Source organism: Schistocerca nitens, chromosome 1, assembly GCF_023898315.1.
Source record: "Schistocerca nitens isolate TAMUIC-IGC-003100 chromosome 1, iqSchNite1.1, whole genome shotgun sequence".
NCBI lineage: Eukaryota > Metazoa > Arthropoda > Insecta > Orthoptera > Acrididae > Schistocerca > Schistocerca nitens.
The window spans coordinates 759,395,513-759,417,640 of NC_064614.1; the positions used below are offsets into that span (position 1 = coordinate 759,395,513).

General features: G+C 42.3%; 1 protein-coding gene across 1 annotated transcript in view; it reads right to left on the bottom strand.

Annotated features, from left to right (window-relative positions):
- Window positions 1-274: 274 nt before the first annotated feature.
- LOC126260971 (U4/U6 small nuclear ribonucleoprotein Prp31) overlaps window positions 275-22,128 on the bottom strand; it is a 94,073-nt gene continuing 72,219 nt past the window's right edge. The window contains exons 7-10 of the mRNA XM_049958499.1: window positions 15,879-16,019; window positions 13,186-13,335; window positions 1,334-1,561; window positions 275-904 (exon numbers count right to left, since the gene is read on the bottom strand). Of these exons, the coding sequence (XP_049814456.1) occupies window positions 800-904; window positions 1,334-1,561; window positions 13,186-13,335; window positions 15,879-16,019 (624 nt within the window). The 3' untranslated portion in view covers window positions 275-799. The remainder of the gene's footprint in view (window positions 905-1,333; window positions 1,562-13,185; window positions 13,336-15,878; window positions 16,020-22,128) is intronic.

The following is a 22,128-nucleotide window of genomic DNA, read 5'->3' on the forward strand; positions in this document are numbered from 1 at the left end:
AGTATTCTGCAATTGGTGGTCCGTTTGGAGCCCCTCTCCGCCCCCGCGACACACACACACACACACACACACACACACACACACACACGACAAAACCAATTGCTCTGTTGCTCTCTTTGAAAGACGTCAGTAATATCCATTAGTTTCCAGTTACATGTCAAGTCAATGTAGGAGGATTCAGTGACATTTCTTGAAAAGATTTTTAAATTAGTACACAGTAGCCTTTTGTATAGATATCTTTATTCTACGGTAATTTTATTCAACAAAACAATAAAATACATGTATTTTGGAAATAGAAAACTTACAATTTTAATTTTTTGTATGTTTTTTACACAGTATCATTTTATACAATCCATATAACTGGATAATCAGTCTTTTAATAATTATATTTACAAAGACAACAACATTAACACAGGTTAGAAAAAGACCCTGTTACACATTACTAAGATTACTTTCATTTCAGTTTTCAAGCACTGCCCATGATAGAGAATTGCTGGATGATTACCTAATAAATATTTCTTTGAAGTGTGATTATTAATTCAATATGAATGACACAAACAAATTAAAAGTATGTCCAACAACCAATACTCTTAGCACATACTGCATAGATATGGTTCTTCTGGGGGACTGATTGAATCTGCAGTAAAAAAGTGTTGCAAATAAAAATATATTTGACCTGATGATATTTACCTGAGAATGGCACAGTGTTCTTGTGCAAAGATTTTGAGCACAAAGTTTATACCCGTACACAGTGCTTGCATTTGATAGTTTCACAAATTTTACATCAATAACATGTTATTCACGTTTTTTGTATTTTAATAAAACCAGATGTGTTGGAAAAGTATTTCGCATTTGCTTCATTAATCTTCTTTTCCGCTGCTTGTGGATTAACAATTTCAAGACCCTGGAAACAAAAATGGATTTAAATATAAAATTTATGGTCAGTCCTCATCTTTGTCCCAGCTCTTTCATTCACATAATCTGCTTTACTATTTTATTATACTTTTTAAATGTCTGTTCACTTTCATCCTCTCTTTTTACTAGTAAATTCAGTCTAGATAATAATTACTGCATTTTTTTGTGTGAAAAATGATACTGACACAACTGTGTTCTTCATGACATAAAAATTACTGACACAAACATTGAAAAACTACAAAATTTGAAAGATAGCTGCATCCTATGACCATTGAATTTAAGCAACATTAGGAAAACAGCAGAAATTTTTCACAAAATTTGAGAAAAACACATTCAGAATTGTACAAAACATCAGTGCTGTATGAAGATCACCGTGTGAAGTTTCATACGTAGAAAGAAGCCATTAAGGCTTATTTACCTGGAGTGGTGTGAAAGCCACACTAGAGGCTGTACCCGACACTTGCTTTTTCACAGTTGTACTTCCTCCCCAAACTTGTTGTTGCTTTTGCAGATTCTTTTGTAATGTCTTGGAAATGCGTACTTTGGTTTTCTCATCAACCTGGGGTAACCTGATACGACCTGTTCCAGTTTTACCAATTGTTCCTCTGGTATAGCCAAGATCTTCTTGGTAGGCATCATCCTCAATCTAAAAACAAAATAACAGAATCCTCTACAACAATTATAAAGGAGATCTGCTTTTAACATCCAGTGTACTGGCTGTATTAAGATCATTAAAAGTACAGTTTCTGTGTAAATATCAAACATCATAAAATTACTAGCATTGTATCCATTATCAAAAGTTCTTGGTCTTGCTTGAAATGAAGTAAAATGCCTGACAAATACATGTGGTTTACAAAGATAAATTGGAATTTGACTTTTATAGAAGTCTCACAAACATAAATTGACCTGAGATTTCATCCTATTGTTTTCAAGAGATGATAGTGTAGGTAGAGTGAAGTAGGTGAGCAGTAAGTAAAATGTTCAATAAAGAAAACATTTTAAAGGCTTGTATCCACTACCAAGTAAACTTCCGCAAGTCACTTACGAAAGCCACTGCTGCAGGTTCTTTCATGTGGAAACACCCCCAAGCAAGTCTACTTCTGCACGGTCTGGCAACTAGCTTCTTTGAGTGCATCTTGCTGAGCATGACAGTTGGTGGGAGTTTTTCTCAAAATTGCAGAAATTTTGTATGATCAATGCCAGTAAAAAGATGTCAGTGCCAAACAGGACAATGGGGCAAAGACAGATGGGTCCAAACAAATTACCACTGGAACCCCTAAATATAACTATTTGGCCACCACAGCTAAGAAAGTGTGAAACGAATATACCGATTACTCTGTGATTCTTCAGTTTCTCGCACTGTATTTGTTGACGGAACAGTCCACAGGTGTACTGCCAATTCATAGTGTCCAGTGGACACAATATTTCGGTGATCAGATGTGTCGCCATCATCAGTTGTGCTGACGAACTGAGCTCCTAAGGGCGGGCAGCCAACTAATACACCCTGCCCTCACAAGTCATTCTGTCCATGGTTTGGGCCCGCGGCTGCTCGTCAGCAGTTGCGGTGACACTAGTATTGACATCTATGATAGCGTTGACATAAGTTCTCTGTCCACCCTAGTCATCAGATCATTTTGTTTGCTGTGACTCTTCTTAATTAAATTCAATCCTGGTTTCCAAGTCTTGCTAAGATTATAGCCACAATCTTGGTTGATGAAACTGTCCCTGGTGCGAACTTCTATTGTATCTCTAATGAAGATATCCCAGTATTTGAAAGTCTGTGCCGAAATCTTGGTATGTACATAATCCATTGTGTGATTCTTGAACAAACAGTGTTCTATGACAGCTGACTCGTTGGGATATGTCAGTTGAGTGTGCCTCTGGTGTTCTCAGCAACAATCTTTGACTGTGTTCAATATATGTCTTCCCACGGTGACATGGAATCTGGTAAACGCCCGCCTTCTGAAAACCGAGATCATCTTTGACACTTTCCAGTAATGCTCGTATTTTAGTGGGTGGGCAAAAGACATTTTCACTTGATTCTTCAATATGTATCTGATTTTTCCCAATAGAGCACCAGTGTACGGTGTAAAGACAGTGGCTACCCCTTCCTCCGCAACTTCTTCTGCTTCCACAGGTTGTACTGTTGTAGTGGGGCAGAGAGCGTGCTTAATCTCCCATTTCAGGTACTCTTTTTTTCGGAACACAGTTCTGAGGTACTGAGGTGTTCCACCTTCTGGGGCAAACCCTCTTTGTCTGAAATGGTGCACAACCTGTGTACTAGTATTTTTAGTACCCCATTCCTCTGCAAAGGGTGGTGGCAGCTGTCTGCATGCAAATACAGGTCAGTGAGAATTTTCTTCCAATACATATTGTGGCTCAGGATACCATCAGCTCTTCTCTGGACCATAATGTCCAGGAATGGTAATATTTCTTCTACACATTGATTTCCATTTAGATGATGCTAGGGCCTCCGCCTCAAAGTACTCCATAAAAAATTTACGACAGAGGAGAGAGTGGGGTGCCCATTGCGATTCCTTCCGTCTCTTCATAGAATTCACCATTAAACAGAAAATGAGTGGAGGTTAGGACATGCCTGAAAAGACTGGTGGTTGTCTTGTCAAATTCCTGACCAATAAGCTCTAGTGCCACTCACACAGGTATCCTGGTGAATAATGAAACAACTTCAAAACTCACCAGAATACCTGAGTTTTTCACCTTGAAGTTGTTGAGGCATTTTACAAAATCCACAGATTTGCATACATGATGAATGCATTTACCAACATAAGGGCTTAGTGTTTCTGTCATGTATTTTACGAGCAAATAATGTTAGTGTCAATGTTGCTGACGGAGGTGTAATGGCATCCCATCTTTGTGAACTTTAGGGAGTCCATAAAGTCTTGGCAGTACAGGTCCTTGAGGTAACAGTTTCTTGGTGAGCCCCTCTAATAATTCTGTGTCCTAGGATAATTTTGCACCCTTTCGAAGAGTCCTAGTCCTGTTCTCCACATTCTTTGTAGGGTCAACTTTGATATCCCTTTAGGAATCGTCATCTAGCAGATTCTGTATTTTCTCATTGTTGTCCTTGTGGGAAAGAACAGCAGTAGCGCTGCCTTTGTCAGGCAATATGACAACAATCTCAGGACATTCTCTTAGGTCCCAAATAGCTGCCCTCTCTTGCAGGTAACGTTCGATTTTGTAGGCTTAGTTCTTGTCAGAGCATGGCAGGTTTCACAACATACTACTTCAGCTGTTTCAGGTGGTAGTCGCATCACAACTCGTTCAACTGCACTGATGATTTCTGAGGCGGGTTTGAGCTTAGGGGTGCAAGCAAAGTTAAGTCCCTTCTCCAGAACTGAAACTGCCTGACTCAGTTCCATGTCAAACAGATTGATGACCATCTTGCACAGGGACTCCAGTGATGGATTTTTTTTTTTTTAGGGCGCAAAACTGCTATGGTCATTAGCGCCCGGTCAGTGACTTAGGAAACAGTAAAAACCGAAAATGGAAACCAGCAGCAATGGGAACGAAACTCAAAACATTGGAGAAACTAAAAGCAGAAGGAAGGCTTAAAAATCTACTACAGAAAGGGGTTGGTTGTCCCCCCCCAAAAAAAAAAAGCTTCAAATGACTGACGTCATTTCACTGGCACTAATAAACTCGAGAACGCGATCGGCCGAGCGCGTGTCATCTGCTAAAATTGACGATATATCAGGCGACAGCTGTAGACGGGCGCGTAACAGAGTAAAATAGGGGCACTCAATTAAAAGGTGTCTTACCGTCCACAGCTGAGAGCAGTGGGGACAGAGTGGGGGAGGATCGCCGCTTAAAATATGTCGATGGCTAAAAAGACAGTGCCCTATCCAGAATCTAGTTAAAATTACCTCCTCCCGACGACGCGTTCGGGAGGAAGAGGTCCAAGCACAAGGAAGAGCTTTCACGTCCCGCAATTTATTATGGGGAAGTGTCGACTAATGTGCGTGCCATAAAAGAACGACACGACGACATAAAACGCTCCGTAGATCGGCGAAGGGAATCAATTGAATAGCTGGCCGAAGAAGAGAGACTGCAGCCTTGGCCGCAATATCAGCCGCCTCATTTCCACAGATACCAACGTGTCCCAAGAGCCAGAGGAACGCCACCGAGATGCCCCCCAGGTGGAGTAAGCGCAGACAGTCCTGAATCCGGTGGACCAGAGGGTGCACAGGGTAAAGAGCTTGGAGACTGAGGAGAGAGCTGAGAGAATCTGAGCAGATAACGTACTGTATCCGCCGATGGCGGCGGATGTAGTGGACAGCCTGGAGAACAGCGTAAAGCTCCGCAGTATAAACCGAACACTGGTCGGGAAGCCGAAATTGATTTGGGGTGTCGCCAACAATATAGGCACTCCCTACACCTAACGATGTTTTCGAGCCATCAGTGTAAATAAATGCGGCTTCCTTCATTTGTGCACATAGAGCAGCAAATGCCCGACGATAAACAAGTGAAGGGGTACCATCCTTGGGAAATTGACAAAGGTCACGGAGCAGGCAGATCTGGGGACGGAGCCAAGGCAGTGCTGTACCCCCAGTTGTCAAGAAGGTTTTAGGAAAGCGGAAGGAAAGAGAATGGAGCAGTTGACGGAAGCGGACTCCCGGTGGTAGTAGGGAGGAGGGGCGGCCTGCATACCCTAAATCAAAGGAGGCGTCGAAAAAAATGTCATGGGCTGGATTAGCAGGCATGGAGGACAGATGGCTAGCATAACGACTCAGAAGGACTGCTCGCCGATTGGACAGCGGAGGTTCAGCAGTCTCAGCATAAAGGCTTTCCACAGGGCTGGTGTAAAAAGCTCCAGACACTAAATGTAATCCACGGTGGTGGATAGAGTCGAGACGACGAAGAATAGACGGCCGAGCAGAGGAGTAAACTATGCTTCCATAGTCCAATTTCGAGTGCACTAAGGCGCGATAGAGGCGGAGAAGGACCACTCGGTCCGCTCCCCAGGAGGTACCATTCAGGACACGGAGAGTGTTGAGCGATTGCAGACAGCGAGCCGAAAGATAGGAAACGTGGGAGGACCAGCACAGTTTTCTGTCAAACATAAGACCCAAGAATTTAGCGACGTCCGAAAACGGAAGGTTGACAGGTCCTAGATGTAAGGAAGGTGGAAGAAACTTCGTATGACGCCAAAAATTAACACAAACGGTCTTACTGGGAGAAAAACTGAAGCCAGTTTCGGTGCTCCAAGAGTAGAGGCGATCGAGACATCCTTGAAGACGTCATTCAAGAAGGCTGGTCCGTTGAGAGCTGTAGTAGATCGCAAAATCGTCCACAAAGAGGGAGCCCGAGACATCAGGAAGGAGACAATCCATAATTGGATTTATGGCAATAGCAAACAGTACAACACTTAGTACGGAGCCCTGGCGTACCCCGTTTTCTTGGGAGAAAGTACGGGAGAGAGTAGTGTTCACCCGCACTCTAAATGTGCACTCTGCCATAAATTCGCGAAGAAAAAGGGGCAGCCGACCTTGAAAGCCCCAAGAGAACAGTGTGCGGAGGATGCCTGTCCTCCAACAGGTATCGTATGCTCTCTCCAGATCAAAAAATATTGCTACTGTTTGGCATTTCCGGAGAAAATTGCTCATGATAAAAGTGGAGAGAGAAACAAGATGGTCAACTGCAGAACGATGCTTTCAGAAACCGCATTGGGCAGGTGTTAAAAGGCTGCGGGACTCCAGCCACGAGGCTAAACGGCAATTCACCATACGCTCCAAAACCTTACATACACTACTCGTGAGAGAAATGGGGCGATAGCTAGAGGGGAGATGTTTGTCCTTTCCAGGTTTCGGAACAGGAATGACGATAGCTTCCCGCCATCGTCTGGGAAAAGTACTGTTGGTCCAAATTCGATTATAAATGCGAAGGAGGTAACGCAGACTATGGGTTGATAAATGCAGCAACATTTGGATGTGGATACCATCCGGTCCTGGGGCGGAGGAGCAAGAAGAATAGAGTGCATGTTGGAGTTCCCGCATGGAGAAAACAGTATTATAGCTTTCGCAATTTTGAGAGAAGAAAGCAAGAGGTTGCACTTCCGCTGCACGTTTCTTCGGGAGAAACGCTGGCGGGTAATTTGAAGAGCTCGAAATCTCAGCAAAGTGTTTATCCAAGGAGTTAGAAATTGTGACGGGGTCCACTAATGTATCACGCACGACAGTGAGCCCAGAGACCGGGGAGAAACTAGGCGCGCCTGATAACCGTCGAATCCGACCCCAAACTTCCGAGGAGGGAGTGAAGGTGTTAAATGAGCTAATAAAGAATTTCCTGCTCGCCTTCTTGCTATTGCGGATGACGCGACGGCATCGCGCACGGAACTGCTTATAGCGGATACAGTTGGCCAAAGTAGGATGGTGGCAGAAAACGCGAAGAGCAAGACGCCGCTCACGTATTGCGTCACGGCATGCCTCGTTCCACCAAGGAACTGTGGGGCGCCGGGGCAATTTGGAGGTGCGTGGTATTGAACGTTCCGCAGCTGTAAGAATAATGTCGGTAATATGTGTGACCTCATCGTCGACGCTAGGAAAGTGACGGTCATCGAATGTCGCTAGAGACGAAAAAAGTGTCCAATCGGTTTGGGCAAACTTCCAGCGTCGCAGGTGCATATAGGGCAGTTGAGGCTGCAGTCTAAGGACACATGGAAAGTGATCACTCGAGTGTGTATCATCAAGGGCGAACCATTCGAAGCGCCGAGCTAGCGGAACAGTACCGACGGAAAGGTCCAAATGAGAGAAATTTGTCGTGGAGGCAGACAAAAATGTAGGGACCCCAGTGTTGAGGCAAACTAGATCCGCTTGGTGGAAGACGTCTAGCAATAGTGAGCCACGTGGACAAGGATGTGGAGATCCCCAAAGCGGGTGGTGGGCATTGAAGTCCCCAACCAGCAAATAGGGGGGTGGAAGCTGACCAAGAAGATGAAGCAGATCAGCTCGTGCCATTGGTGTGGACGATGGAATGTATACAGTACAAAGAGAAAAAGTATATCCAGAAAGGGAAAGACGGACAGCTACAGCTTGGAAGGAAGTGTTTAAGGGGATTGGGTGATAATGGCGAGTATCATGGAGAAGAATCATGAGTCCTCCATGGGCTGGAGTCCCTTCAACAGAGGGGAGATCAAATCGGCCGGACTGAAAATGGGGGAGAACAAAGCGGTCATGGGGACGCAGCTATGTTTCCTGAAGACAGAAGATGACCGGCGAGTAGGATCGTAAGAGGATCGACAATTCATCCCGATTGGCTCGAATGCCACTGATATTCCAGTGGATAATGGAGATAGGGTGAACAGAAAATGGAGGAATGTGACCAAGGTTGCCGTCAACTCAACGACTGCTCAGAGCTAGCGACCGACAGCATGGAATGGCATTCAGCCGAAGGCGGATCCTGATCCATAGGTTGTTCAGGAGCAGCTCCTGCCACCAGCGATTGGCCGGTTGATCGGCCGCCAGCAGTGCGCCTCGGCGACACAGAAGACAGCCGAGGGCGATTTCCGCCAGGTGGTGCTTTAGATGAGACACGCCTTGGCGGAGAAGGAGATGAACTGGGTTTCTTATTAGCCTTCTTGGAAATATGATGTTTAGATGAAGGAGGAACCGATGGTTGTGAAGTTGGGGTACGTAAAAAATCTTCGTGAGTAAGCTCTTTTTTCGAAGTCTTGGTGTCTGAATTCTGGGCTCGAGATTTAGCAGAACCCGATGAAGGGTGAGTCGTAGAGTGGGCAGGCGAAAGTGGTGAGGTTGAACGGGCGATCTTTGTGCTGGCCGATCTGACGACCGTGGCACTAAAGGTGAGGTCGCAAGTCTGCGTGGCCGCCTCCTTTGTTGGCAGAGGAGAAGCAAGGACAGTGCTCTATTTTCCTGTCTGAGGCACGGTGGGCTGTCGACTGGCGAATAATTTTCGAGCAGCAAAGGTCGACACCTTTTCCTTCACTCTGATTTCCTGGATGAGCTTTTCGTCTTTAAAAATGGGGCAATCTCGAGAGGAAGCAGCGTGGTCACCCATACAGTTGATGCAGCGAGGGGATGGAGCATCCTTGCCACACGTAACACATTTGGCCGGATTGGAACAGGACTGGCTGGTGTGATTGAACCGCTGACACCGAAAGCAACGCATAGGGTTTGGGACGTAAGGGCGAACGGAAATTATCTCATAGCCTGCTTTGATTTTGGGTGGGAGTTGAACTTTGTCAAATGTCAAGAAGACAGTGGGGGTTGGAATGATGTTCGTGTCAACCCTTTTCATAACTCTATGAACAGCCGTTACACCCTGGTCAGACAGGTAGTGCTGACCTGGTCAGACAGGTAGTGCTGAATTTCGTCGTCAGACAACCCATCGAGGGAGCGTGTATAAACGACTCCACGCGAGGAATTTAAAGTACGGTGCGGTTCCACCCGGACAGGGAAGGTGTGGAGAAGTGAAGTACGCAGCAATTTTTGTGCCTGGAGGGCACTGACTGTTTCTAACAACAAGGTGCCATTCCGTAATCTGGAACAAGACTTTACAGGACCTGCAATTGCGTTGACACCTTTCTGAATAATGAAAGGGTTGACTGTGGAGAAGTCGTGACCTTCATCAGTCCGAGAAACAACAAGGAACTGTGGCAACGATGGAAGAACTGTCTGTGGCTGAGACTCAGTGAACTTACGCTTGTGAGCAGACATAGTGGAAGGTGAGGAAACCATTGCGGAAGAATCCCCCATGATTACCGGCGTCTCCGATGGCGCGCTCCTCCCTTGTGGGGGCCCTCTCTGAGGGCACTCCCGCCTTAGGTGATTGTTCACACCTCAGGTCACACCTCCCAACAAACGGACGGAGGGACCAATCGGCACTTTCGGAAGGTATCAGCTCGGGTAATCACCCCTCCCTGGGCCTGGCCGTTACCAGGGGGTACGTACGTGTTCTACCTATCTACCCGGGGCGGGGAATTATGCTTTACCCCGTCACCGGCTACGCATGAAAATGCATGGGTCAGCCTTCAGGCACGCACAGGGAGGAAGAAAGAGAAAGGGAAAAACAAAGAAAGGGAAAGGAAAGAAGAGAGGTCTCAAACGCCGCAGCGGAGAAAAGGGTAAAGAGAAGAGGTAAGGAAAAGAGAAGGACAAAGGAAGGATGAAGACATACAAGCAGAGAAGGCGAAGAATGCGTTACATTTACGAGCGTCCGTCTCCGGACGTAGGCACAAACCATACTCCCAGAGGGGGAGAAAGGGAAGGAAAGAGCCAGTGGTGAGGGGAGGGGAGGGGGGGGGGGCCGAAGACGGGGGATAGGGAAAGATGCGGAAAAGGAAGGTATGCAGCCCCGAAAGGAAGGAGGGCCACATTAGCTCGGGGTCCCGTGCTCGCTACGCACGTATCCACAAAAGAGTTGTGGACCCCCTGGGGGGTGGGGGGGGGGGGGCAGTGATGGTTTGTCAGAGAGACTAGGAGAATTTTGATATCTGATATCTTGTGGCCTTCCTTTGGGTTGAATTGGCTGCCACCTAGGTAACGACATCAATTCAAACCCACCCAAAAATAATTAAAATTATTGGCCAGTTGTAAACGTAGTCTAAATAGTTCCTCGGAGTTTCACTCAAGGCTCCGAAGGGTAAAGCGCACTCTCTCACATACCAAAGCAAGGCTGGCCTGCTTCTTAATTCTACTGGCTGCTGCAGGATAGATGTTACGGAGGAAGGGGCAGGCACTGCCTTTCTACCGTACACTAGCACAGTATCGGGGAAAAATCAGACACATACTGAAGAAGCACCAAGTAAAAACTATCTTTTGCCTACCCAATAAAACACAAGCATTACTGGCAAGTGTCAAAGATGATCTCAGTTTATGGAAGGCCAGCATCTAACAGATTCCATGGGAAGATATGTATTGGGCAGACAGTGCGCACCATGTAAGATTGTTGCTGAGAACAGAGGTACACTCAACTGATGAACATACCAGGATATTGGCACAGATTTCCAAATTCTGCTTAGAGAGACCATAGAAATTCGCACAAGGGGCATCTCATAAACTGAGACTGTGGCTATAATCTTAGCGAGACTTGGAAACCAACACCGAGTTTAATTGAGAAGACACTTAGCAAACAAAACGATCTAGCAACCAGAGAACTTACATCAATGCCTAGCTAGTGGCTCTGCGACCGCCTATGAGTGGCCATGGGTGCAAATAGTTTCATCCAGTTTCACCCGAAGGGAGAGTGGGACTAGAGACATATTTAAATTTTAGCTGATTTTTTAATGATAGATGAAACATAAATAATAAATATTGTTTCAAAAACTGAAGAGCAATTAAAAAGTCATCTCTTCGTGATGTAGCGTGTCACATTTTTGTATTCTACTTTTGAATATTTGATTTTACAACAGTACAGAGATGTTTGAAACTAGCTTATGACATTCTCAGGAAGTTTTTAGTCTGAGTGAAGTTCTTAGTAGTGTTTCTTGATAATAAAGTATGTATGTGTTATAACGTCAAGTTTAACAAATATATTTCAGAACGACATAACACATATAAGTCACAGAGTAAGTTGACAAGCAAGACATGTGTACATGTTAGCATTCGAATGAGCACTGAGTCCCAGTCTAGCGGCCACTGCTCGGCTGGCCGCTTAGGTGGCGCAGCTGCTGCATGGCTGGCAGACAGCGCCGCACGTAGAGGACGCGCGTAATTGCGCGGCGGCGCTTTGAATGATCGGCGAGTCACAACAGTATGCCTATGTATTTATTTCTTCCCATGAACATATTTTTTTCTTAACTTTTTTTTCGTGACAATTTTGCTTCAATAATAATAATAATAATAATAATACAACAGTGGCGGCTGCTCTGTTTTTAACCATGACACTGTAAACATCAATTTACCTGTTTCATGATGCAACTACAGTGGAAAATGTTCAGAAAGTACTTGTAGCAAGTTCATGAAATTAACTTGCTGAAATGACTTGTCGAAGCAACATGCAAAAAATTTTGTTCTAATGTAAATACCTCAGCAAGCACTTGCAGAAGTTAGTTGGTAGTGGACAAACACTGTAAGTGTTATGATATTGAAGTAACCATTTTTTAAATAGAACAATATGATTTATTTAATACCAAGTGCAAGCTCTTCAAAAGAAAATGCAGGGAATGCTCACAAGGCCTTAAAATGCAGTCAGGCGGTCTTACGCCTATCTACTGTGCCCATAAACCTTCCTCATGTAGCCTTCAAACATACGCAGAAAAACGTGGTGGGGACTTTTCTTTATGTATAGATAATTGCTCATTTCTATACTACCATTTGTCAAAAACCCTATTTTGATATATTTATTTATGAATTATTAGATGTGTGTACATTGTGGGAAGACACACCAATAATTTGTAGTAACTGTGCTCTTTTCCTATGCTTCTAGGATCAACTGTCCGAAATCTATAGACTTTGGACAAATAGTGCAACTGCACCAACAAGTGAAGATCATTGGAGTCAGATAATACAATGGTAGACAGATTTTTGTAATTAAATATTTTTGCAAGAATTTATATTTTAACAAAATATATCATTCTATACACTGGCATTCTCCAATACTATTTTCACTACATGAAATGTTTAAATGTAATCAACTCGTAAGTCAGTCTCAACCATTTTGGAAGCTCTTTCAGAAGCACATTTGCAAAAGGCAACTTACATCTGCTTCATGACACTGCTCACTATAGCAATTAATAGTGTAGGCAGAAAGTTCCTATCTCTCCTACCAACTCTGATAATGGAAAACATAATGTGTGTAGACAGTAAAATCAGAAATGTGCCTTACCACTTACAGCTCCAGCCCTGCCATAACCATACCTCACTTCATGAAATGAACAATTATAGAATACATTTAAGGTATCTGAGAAATTAAATCTGAGAAGATTGTTTTTGCTCAAGGCAAAGACACACGATTATTTCAGTATGCATTACATAAATTACTTCCAAACTCTGGAGATACTGACTGAAATACAACCGCTAAAATTTGCATTAAATTGGATAAACATTTGTGCAAAAAATGTCACATGTTTATTCGATTGTCAATTGTATTATAAAACAGTTCTCTGTGCTTAAGAGTATGACATGCTATAAGAGAACTAAATACAATCTGCCTAAAAATTTTAACTGTTCAGAAAGAAGAATAAGAAATACAGGAAGTAGACAATTAAATTAGTGACAACAGAGATTTTATAAAATTTCATTCAGTCTATCACAAAACACATTTCACATGTACCACACTAAAAACTATACATACATCAGCGAAGTTAAGCCTGTTTGCTTGCTTTCGAAATTCAGTCATGGCATATCGTTCTTTCATCTTCCGAACCCTCTTCCCACCTCGTTTCTTTCTACCAGCATCAATAGGTTTTGGAAGAGGCTTCACAAATTTCACTGGTGGAGGCTCCTATGAAATTGAAAAAAAAAAAAAGAAAGAAAGAAAGAAAATGAAATAACTCGAATGAATAATATTAGTGACTGAATCACTTTAAAAAAATAATCAAATGTTATATCATAAGTAAAAAGCAGTGAAAATTATGAGCTGCAAATGCAGAGTAACATACAGAGAACAACTGTTATTGACTTTATTTTCGAACACTAAATTCTGCTTAAAAAAAAAAAAAAAAAAAAAAAAAAAAAAAAAAAAAAAAAAAAAAAAAAAAAAAAAAAAGAAGAAGAAGAAGAAGAAGAAGAAGAAGAAAGAAAGAAAGAAAGAAAATGGAAATATCACAGCAGATGTTTGGTGAAAAGAATTGAAAATCATAAGGTGTGAGGTCTTCCTTGCATTCACTTTTGTCAGTCAGTGTGGGGACATATTTTGGAAACAGCATTAACAACAGTAGATTAAGTACTTTGACTTGCACGCACTAGTGCACCTTGAGAATGTTGTTCAAAAATGTTTCTTGGGCATGCAGTTCTTCTCCTTTTGGGATGAGAAAGTAATCACACAGGGGCAAATCTTAAAAGAAATTTTGATATGAATATATTTTAGTAGAGATCTGCTGAAAAAAATGCTTGTATTCTGTGATCAAGTGTGGGATTCATGTTGAACATTATCCTATCAAGGCTCGTATTTTGTTGCTTCTCCTAGATATTCTTGAAAAGTTTGAGATGATGTGCTCCAACATAAGATCTTCTATTACAACCTTATTCTTTTTTAAGTGATTATTGATTACAGCTGAGAAAAAGTCCATTATTCTGCATGAACTCTTGGAGCTCTTTACTTTTCAGGATGAGCATCATCACGGAATTTCATAAGCATGACTGCTGCTTCGTCTGTGAAACTGTTACAGATACATTTTGTTACCTGTTATGATGTTGACCATCAAACTTTACCAGCCAGGATTAAATACAGCAGGTATCAATTGACAGAACTCACAATTATGAGCAGTTTCTTCCTCGACTGGCGTGGTGTCCAAATCCTTCCCAGCAAGGAGACCCATGTAAAATCTTGCTTCAAACTGAAGCAGTTATACTCTTTCTTCTTGAAACACAAAACACATTTTCTCCAACAATGACTGCTGCTATGTAGCCAGAAAACTACAGTCTTAGAGGTAAATCTTTGCATACCTGAATTTATTGAGCTAAAAAATTACTGTGATCATGAAAAGAGAATCCCCAATAACAATGACAAAAGTTCAAGTCACTGATTCTCCCTGAACCCACTCTCAAATCACAAGCAACCATCACTTGAAAGTACTGTCTTCCAATCCCATGGCTACCAATAACCAAGTGCAGTGCTCTGCAAAGCACATATGTTTAAGAAATATTACTCAAGTTAAGCTCTGAACTGCAGAACAAAAGGTAATTTATTTTCAGTTGCGATTACATAAAATTACCTTTATCTCCACATATAAAAGGAAATGTCATGACTGACTTGACTGACTCATCACCTAGCCCAAACCGCTAAGGATAGAAACCTGAAATTCGGAGATAGCGTTGGTCTTATAGTGTAGGCATTATTTAAGAATGGATTTTTCAAAATTCCACCACTATGGGGGTGAAATGCGGGTTGAAAGATTTTTTGAAAATATATCATTATCAAGGCATCTTTGAAGTTAGAATTCCAAAAATCTGTATTTGGTTTCTTGATCAGAAATATCTGTGTGAGCATTTTTGGAAAGTTAAAACTGTGGGGATGAAAGTTTTTCTTGGAAGAAAAGAAAGATTATTACAGAGCTAGTAAAGCATTTTTAAAGCTACATATATGAAAACTGGTATTTTACTTCTTGGTTAGCAATAAAAAAATTCGAGTTTCCATGTCTTTGGAAATTCAGTCCCTATGGAGGTGAAATAGAGGCATCAACTCGTGGTCTTGTGGTAGCATTCTCGCTTCCTGTGCACGGGGTTCCGGGTTCGATTCCCGGAGGAGTTAGGGATTTTCTCTGCCTTGAGATGACTGGGTGTTGTGTGTCCATCATCATCAAACTCCCCTGCATGGGGCCTCCCAGCCAACAATGCCATACAATCATTTCATTTCAGGGGCATGAAAATTTGTATGAAAATAATTTTTTATATTACAACATTTTTAAATTGAAATCTATGACAACTGGTATTTGACTTCAAAAGAAATATACATTAGGACATGAAAGTTTTTATGCAAGAACCCAAATGCAGGATTGATGAAGGACTCTGACTCCGGCTACCAGAATTGCTGTTTGGCCAGAAGTACATTTGGAAATAACCATACATCTATGGCCTTAATAAGTGTGAAAAGTTTAGAACATGTTGCAATTTGTGAATAATGTAAAAATTTGATTAAAAACTGTGCAGGCCATACAGTCTACGTGAATGGAGCAACGGGCACTAAGCTAGATTAGTATAAAAATAGGGACAAATGCCACATACTTGTCAAGCTGTTGACATTTTTTCTATAGTGAAGTAGTCTTTGAAATTGACTCTCCAAAATAATGAAAGTAGTAGTTGAGTGTTGCGTATTTCAAAACTTACAGTCAGTTTGTCGAGCTTTTTTTCAATTTCTTCTCTAAACTGCTTTCCAATGTGACCATCTGCACTTATATGACAAGCATCAACACGTGCTGCTAAAGTGCTTTTAGCAGCTACTAGCCTCGCTGCTTTGCGCCTGAGATCCTGAAATCATATAATTTAATATTTTAACAAAGTCACAAGCCTTAAGTGGAATACTGAAAAGTTATTTATTTCCAAATTATCCAGCACAAAAATATTCTTAGTTAATTACAGTGTTAAATAATGATATACATGTTTGAAATTTACAGTTCAGTATCAGGGTTTCTAAAAAGGAATACATTATGGTAGACCCCAAGCAGAAATGCAGAATTTTAGATAAACTGAAATGAGGTTCTTAGCAGAAAGCCGCTGCTGCTGAGTACAATGTTTGACAAACAATGATGTATGACATCAAAAAGAAAGATGTCATTCTACAGCATGCAACACAAATGGAGAGCAAGTTGGGAAAACAGAGAGTTAAAGCAAATGAATGAGAGTGAAGAACTGGGCGTAGCTGTTGAAAGATGATTCATACAACAAAGCAAAGGAATTCCTGTCAGTGGCCCACCCAATTATACAGGAAAAATCAGTTGCATTTAACAAATAACTTGTTAGTAACTTGTTTGCAGCAAGCGAGATATGGCTATCAAACTGAAAAACACGACGTGGTGTTGCAGCAGATGACATTCACTGGGGAAAGTTGCTCAGCTAATGAAAAAGATGCAAAAGAGTTGGCAAAGGTGAGATGGAAGATAGAGGCAGAAGATTTAACAGGATGCCTTGTACAACGCTTATGAAACTGGCTTCTTTTCCAAGAAGCTTCCTCCAAAACACTAGATGTGAAGGATAAGAAGGAAGCTCATGGGTTTAAACAACAGAAACAGAAAGTTAACATTAATGGTGTGTTGTACCACAAATGGCACTCATAATCCACCACTTACAGTGACACAGAAATCTCAAAATCCACACTGTTTTCAACAGAGCAACAGAAATATATGAGGTGTGATAAAAAAAGGTGACTTTATACTTTTATGAAAAAATATTTATTTATTCATCAATATTCATGTTGTCGCGTTCAAAGTAATTCCCCTCAGATACAACACACTTGTGCCAACACTTCTTCCAATCCTCGAAGCACTTCTCACAAGCACTTTTGGTACAGCCTTTAATACTTCCAGCGATGTAGTTCTTATTTCCTCAATCATTGAATCCTTTCATAGGCCTAAGAGTTTTGGGAACAGGAAAAAGTCACAGGGGAAGCAAATCCGGTGGATATGGTGGCTGAGGCATGATTGTCATGTTTTTATTTGGCCAAACAATCTCTCACAAGCAATGATGAAAGAGCAGGAGCATTGCCGTGATGCAAAAGCCATGAATTGTTTCCCACAATTCCGGACGTTTTTTGTGTATTGCTTCCTGTAAATGGCACATAATGTCAAGAATACTCCTTATTGACCGTACGACCTTGAGGCAAAAATTCATGATGCATTATGCCACGGTAATTGAAAAAAACAGTGAGCAAAACTTTGACATTTGATCAAACTTGGCACACTTTTTTCGATCTTGGCTCTCCAGGATGCTTGCATTGGGACAACTGAGCTTTGGTTTCGACATCACTGCTGTAAACCCATGTTACCTCACCAGTTATGACCCTTTTGAGCAAATCAGGATCACTGAAACCACGCAAGAGTGCCTGAGCGATGGTCATGTGACGGTTCTTCTGATCAAAATTGAAAAGGTATGGAACAAACTTCGCTGACACATGTATCATGACCAAAACATCTGAAAAAATTGCATGACACAAGCTGATATACCAACATCCTCAGCAACTTCCCTTATGGTAATTCGACAATTTTCCAAAACAATTTCCTCACAGCTTTGACGTTTATCTGTTGTTGGTGTGCTGGGGCATCCAGAGCGAGGTCCACCATTGGCATTTTCTCGGCCATCTTGGAAAAGGTTGTACCAGTGATAAACTTTTTTTTTGTACCTAGAGCAGACTCACCATATGCCATTGTCAACATTTCAAGTTTTTAGAGCATTTGGTTCCATTTCTCACACAAAATTTGATGCAAATTCTTTGCTCCATTTTTTATAACAACCGAAAATTGTCGAGTACTCTAAAACACGTCTAACCTTTCTATCCGTCAAAACAAATAAAGTATGCTGAACACTTGAAGCTGTGAACATATGTTCGGGACATGTGCACTAACATAACAAAAAAGAAAAGATGTATAATCAAATGTATGTTGCCCTGCAATTTGAGAAGTCACCTTACTTTTTGAACAGCACTCGTATGACCAGTGCAACACTGTGCTCAGAAGAAAGTGTGGATGGACAGAGAAATAGTCTCTTGGTGGTTCCACAATGTCTACCAGCTGTAAGAAAAGAGGCAAAAAATAAATAAAAGACCTCTACTGAAAGCTATATTAATAACTGACAATAAAAAAAATGTCGTGTGACGAGGGCTTCCCGTCGGGTAGACCGCTTGCCTGGTGCAAGTCTTTCGATTTGACGCCACTTTGGCAACTTGCATGTCAATGGGAATGAAATGATGATGATTAGGACAACACAACACCCAGTCCCTGGGCGGAGAAATACTCCCCCACCATCCTTCTGATGTGGCTCTAAAGACCAATGTTATACAAGCATTCATTCTTGCACACAATGTCATAGCCATGATTCAGCCAGGTAATTTTGGAAACAATTAACTGTAATTGTCAATGTGCAGTTTGTTGAACTAATGTGAAAAGAACTCTACCAAGGTTATGTTGAAGGTGTGGAATGCACTCAACTTACGTGATGTGTTCCAAAGAGCAGAAGCATGGAATAAAGTAGAGAATGCTACCATACTAAAGAGATGGAAAAAAATGTGCCCATCCATTGTTGCAGAGCTGAAGGTAGTACTGAGTAACACTGATGAGTCCGTCAATTTGGAAACATAAATTGCTGGTACTTTGTACATTGACATGTTCCACAAGCTTCAAAGAGTAGGATAAATTGATGAAGAAATAATGAAAAGTGTACACAATAGTAGTAATGAAAGTGATGAAGCGCACATATGAGGGTGGAGCATGAAACTTTCTCACTCTACTGGTACTGAAGCTGCAGACAATCTTCCTAGAGCACTTTATGCTACAACCAGATACATGCAGTACTGATATAACGCCAGCAAAGCGGGTGAGTGATAAAGCATGCCACCATCAAATACTACCATTGCAACAACTAAAAATTCAGGATTTTTTTTGTAGTGAGTGATGCTACTGTATGGGTACACACACACACACACACACACACACACACACACACACACACACACCAAGTTTTCTATGGACATGGATGCACAAGAGGCATTCAAAAAGTAATGCAACATTTTTTTTTTTTTTTTTTTTTTTTTTAAAAGCTGGTTGGTTATATTCAGGATTCCAATACGCCGTATTACACACCACTCTTTTGGCTACAAAACCCTATTTTTCAATTAATCTCCGTTCAATGTGATGGCCTTATGCCACCATACTGGGAGGGTGTGTACGCCAATACTTCTCTAATGGTTGTTACTGGAACCAACATCCTGCTGCATCAATAACCTCCCTATCATCCTTGTACTGCTACATGTAGAGCGCATCCTTCACTGGGCCAAGAAGGTGGAAGACAGAGGGTGTGAGATCCGACCAGCAGAGTAGAAGAGGATGAACAATCCAATACAGTTTTGTGAGCTGCTCTCGGGTGCACAGATGTGCGAGGCCTTGCATTGTCATGGAGATTGAAAAGTTCACTTGCATTTTTGAGACAATGAACAAGCTGAAGTCATTTCTTCAATTTCCTGAAGGTAGCACAATACACTTCCGTGTTGATCGTTGCACTATAAGGGAGGACATCAAAAAGAAAAACCCCTTCAGCATCCCAGAAGATGGTGTTCTACTGGCTGAGGGTGCGGTTTTGAACTTTTTCTTCCCTGGAGAAGTGGTGTGGCGCCACTCCACGAATTGCAGTTTTGTTTCCAGTTCCAAGTGATGAACCCATGTTGCAACACACATGACAACATTCAACAGAAAATAGTCACAGTCAGCCTCCTAACATGCAACCTATTCCACAAAGATGGTCCTTCATTTTTTTTATAGTCCTGCGTTAGGTGGCAAGAAACTCTGCAGCTAAACATCTTTGAGTACCCCAACTTGTGGACAAATGTGTCAGTACTACCAACAGAGGTGTCCAGTTGTGCAGCAAGGTGTTCGGTTGGGATCCGTCGATCACCTTGAATACCAGTGTCTGTAAATTCCAACACTGCATTACCCACAGCTGTGTGTGGCCTGCTGACATGTGGGAGATCTGACAGGTTTTCCCAGCTGTATTGCGACAATGAAAGAGGCTTCACCCAATGACTCATGTTTTGGCTCACGGTCAGGTCTCTTTAGATATTCTACAAGTGCCAATGAATATCCACAATGCTCTGGATTTCTACCGAAAGAACTCTATGACACCTCTCTGCTTACAACATACCTCCATTACAGACACCATGTTGAAGGCAAAGTGTACTGTCACCACCTATCAGAACCCCATGAAACTATAGGGGCTGAAGCAAAATATTGCACTATGACACACAAAAAATTCCAGATATTTTGAGCAAAATTGGCCGAGAAAGAAAATATGATGTGTCAATTATTGAATGCACCTCATCGTTTTCGTCTGAGACTGCAGTCGTGTGTGTGTGTGTGTGTGTGTGTGTGTTTTCTATGTCTATTTTTGCTGAAGGCCTTACTGGTCAAAAGCTTTGTGTGTGACAGTGTTTTTCTTGTGCCTATCTGCGACTCAGCATTTCCGCTATATGGTAAGTAGCAACTTTCCTTTTCATAATATCATTCCATTCCTTCCTGGATTTTCCATTGCTTGAAATGGCCAGATTTGTGGGAGTCTAGCGTATTTCAAAATTTCCCATTTCACTTCCCAACCCTGTATGACATTCAGGTTGCCATAATTAAATAAAATGCTAATACAACAACAACATCAGCAACAAGAGAGAAGCACTTTGATGCAAGTAAATATAAATGCATAATTTATGTACGTACATACATGATGTGTATTCCTTCCTTTCATAATGGTTGGTTGGTTTTGGGGTTTGATGGGAGCTAAACATCGAGGTCATCAGTCCCCAGTTCCAAACAGACATACTTGTAAAAGGCCTATACAGTAAGAGCATAACCTCTGCACCCAGAGGGAGGGAACACCAAGGGGTACAGAGCTAAAATGAACACCGCAGTAACGCAAAATAGAGGACGCTTAAAAGGGGCAGAGCAAATAATTGACCAGAGTAAAAAAAGACTACAGTGGTTGATGAATCAGGTAGAAGGTCAAAATCCCAACTACAAATGAAGAACCTCCAGCTGGAAAGCGTTGATAGAGGTACCAACACAACATGTTACCATAAAAGACACTATTTTGGTATCCACGTCACAATTAAAAGTCGCTGGAGTGGGTGTAGCCTGAGAAATCGTGCGAGAGCACCCACACTAGAGAGAGCGATAAGACCCAACTGCACGGATAAAATGTAAAACTGAGCCAGCTATAGAGGCATCACCACCTAGAATTAAAGGAAGTGCAGCTGGTAAATTAAAGGTCTGCCGCAAGGGGGCTAAAAGGGGGCAGTCCACCAGAAGATGGACCATTGTTAGCCCTGCATCACAGAGACACTTGGGCGGGTTCTCACGACGAAGGAAACAACTGTGGGTCAACCGCGTATGTCCAATTTGGAGACTGCAGAGAACAACTGAGTCCCTACGTGTGCCCCTCAAAGATGAGTTCCATACGGCTGTGGATGACTTGACCATGTAGAGCTTATTTGGCGTGTTCAAGACAGACTATTCAGAGCTCCAGACATCACGATCCTTGTGATGTAGGGCTGACCGGAGGTCTCTTTCCATGACACCAAGTTCCAGGGGTGGTAAAGTGGTGGCCTGCTTGGCCAATCGATCAACACGTTTGTTTCCTGGAATGCCGATGTGGCCCGGGGTCCACACAAACATCGCTGAACGACCACACTCGGCGAGAGCAAAAATAGCATCTTGAATACCGCGCACCAAAGGGCCCCGAGAAAAACACTGGTCGAGTGCTTGAAATCCACTCAGGGAGTCACTGCATATGACAAATGACTCCCCAGGGCAGGAGGAAAGGTGAGCGAGTGCACGATAAAGAGCAACCAGCTCCGCAGTGAAAACACTGCTCCCACAAGGCAGGG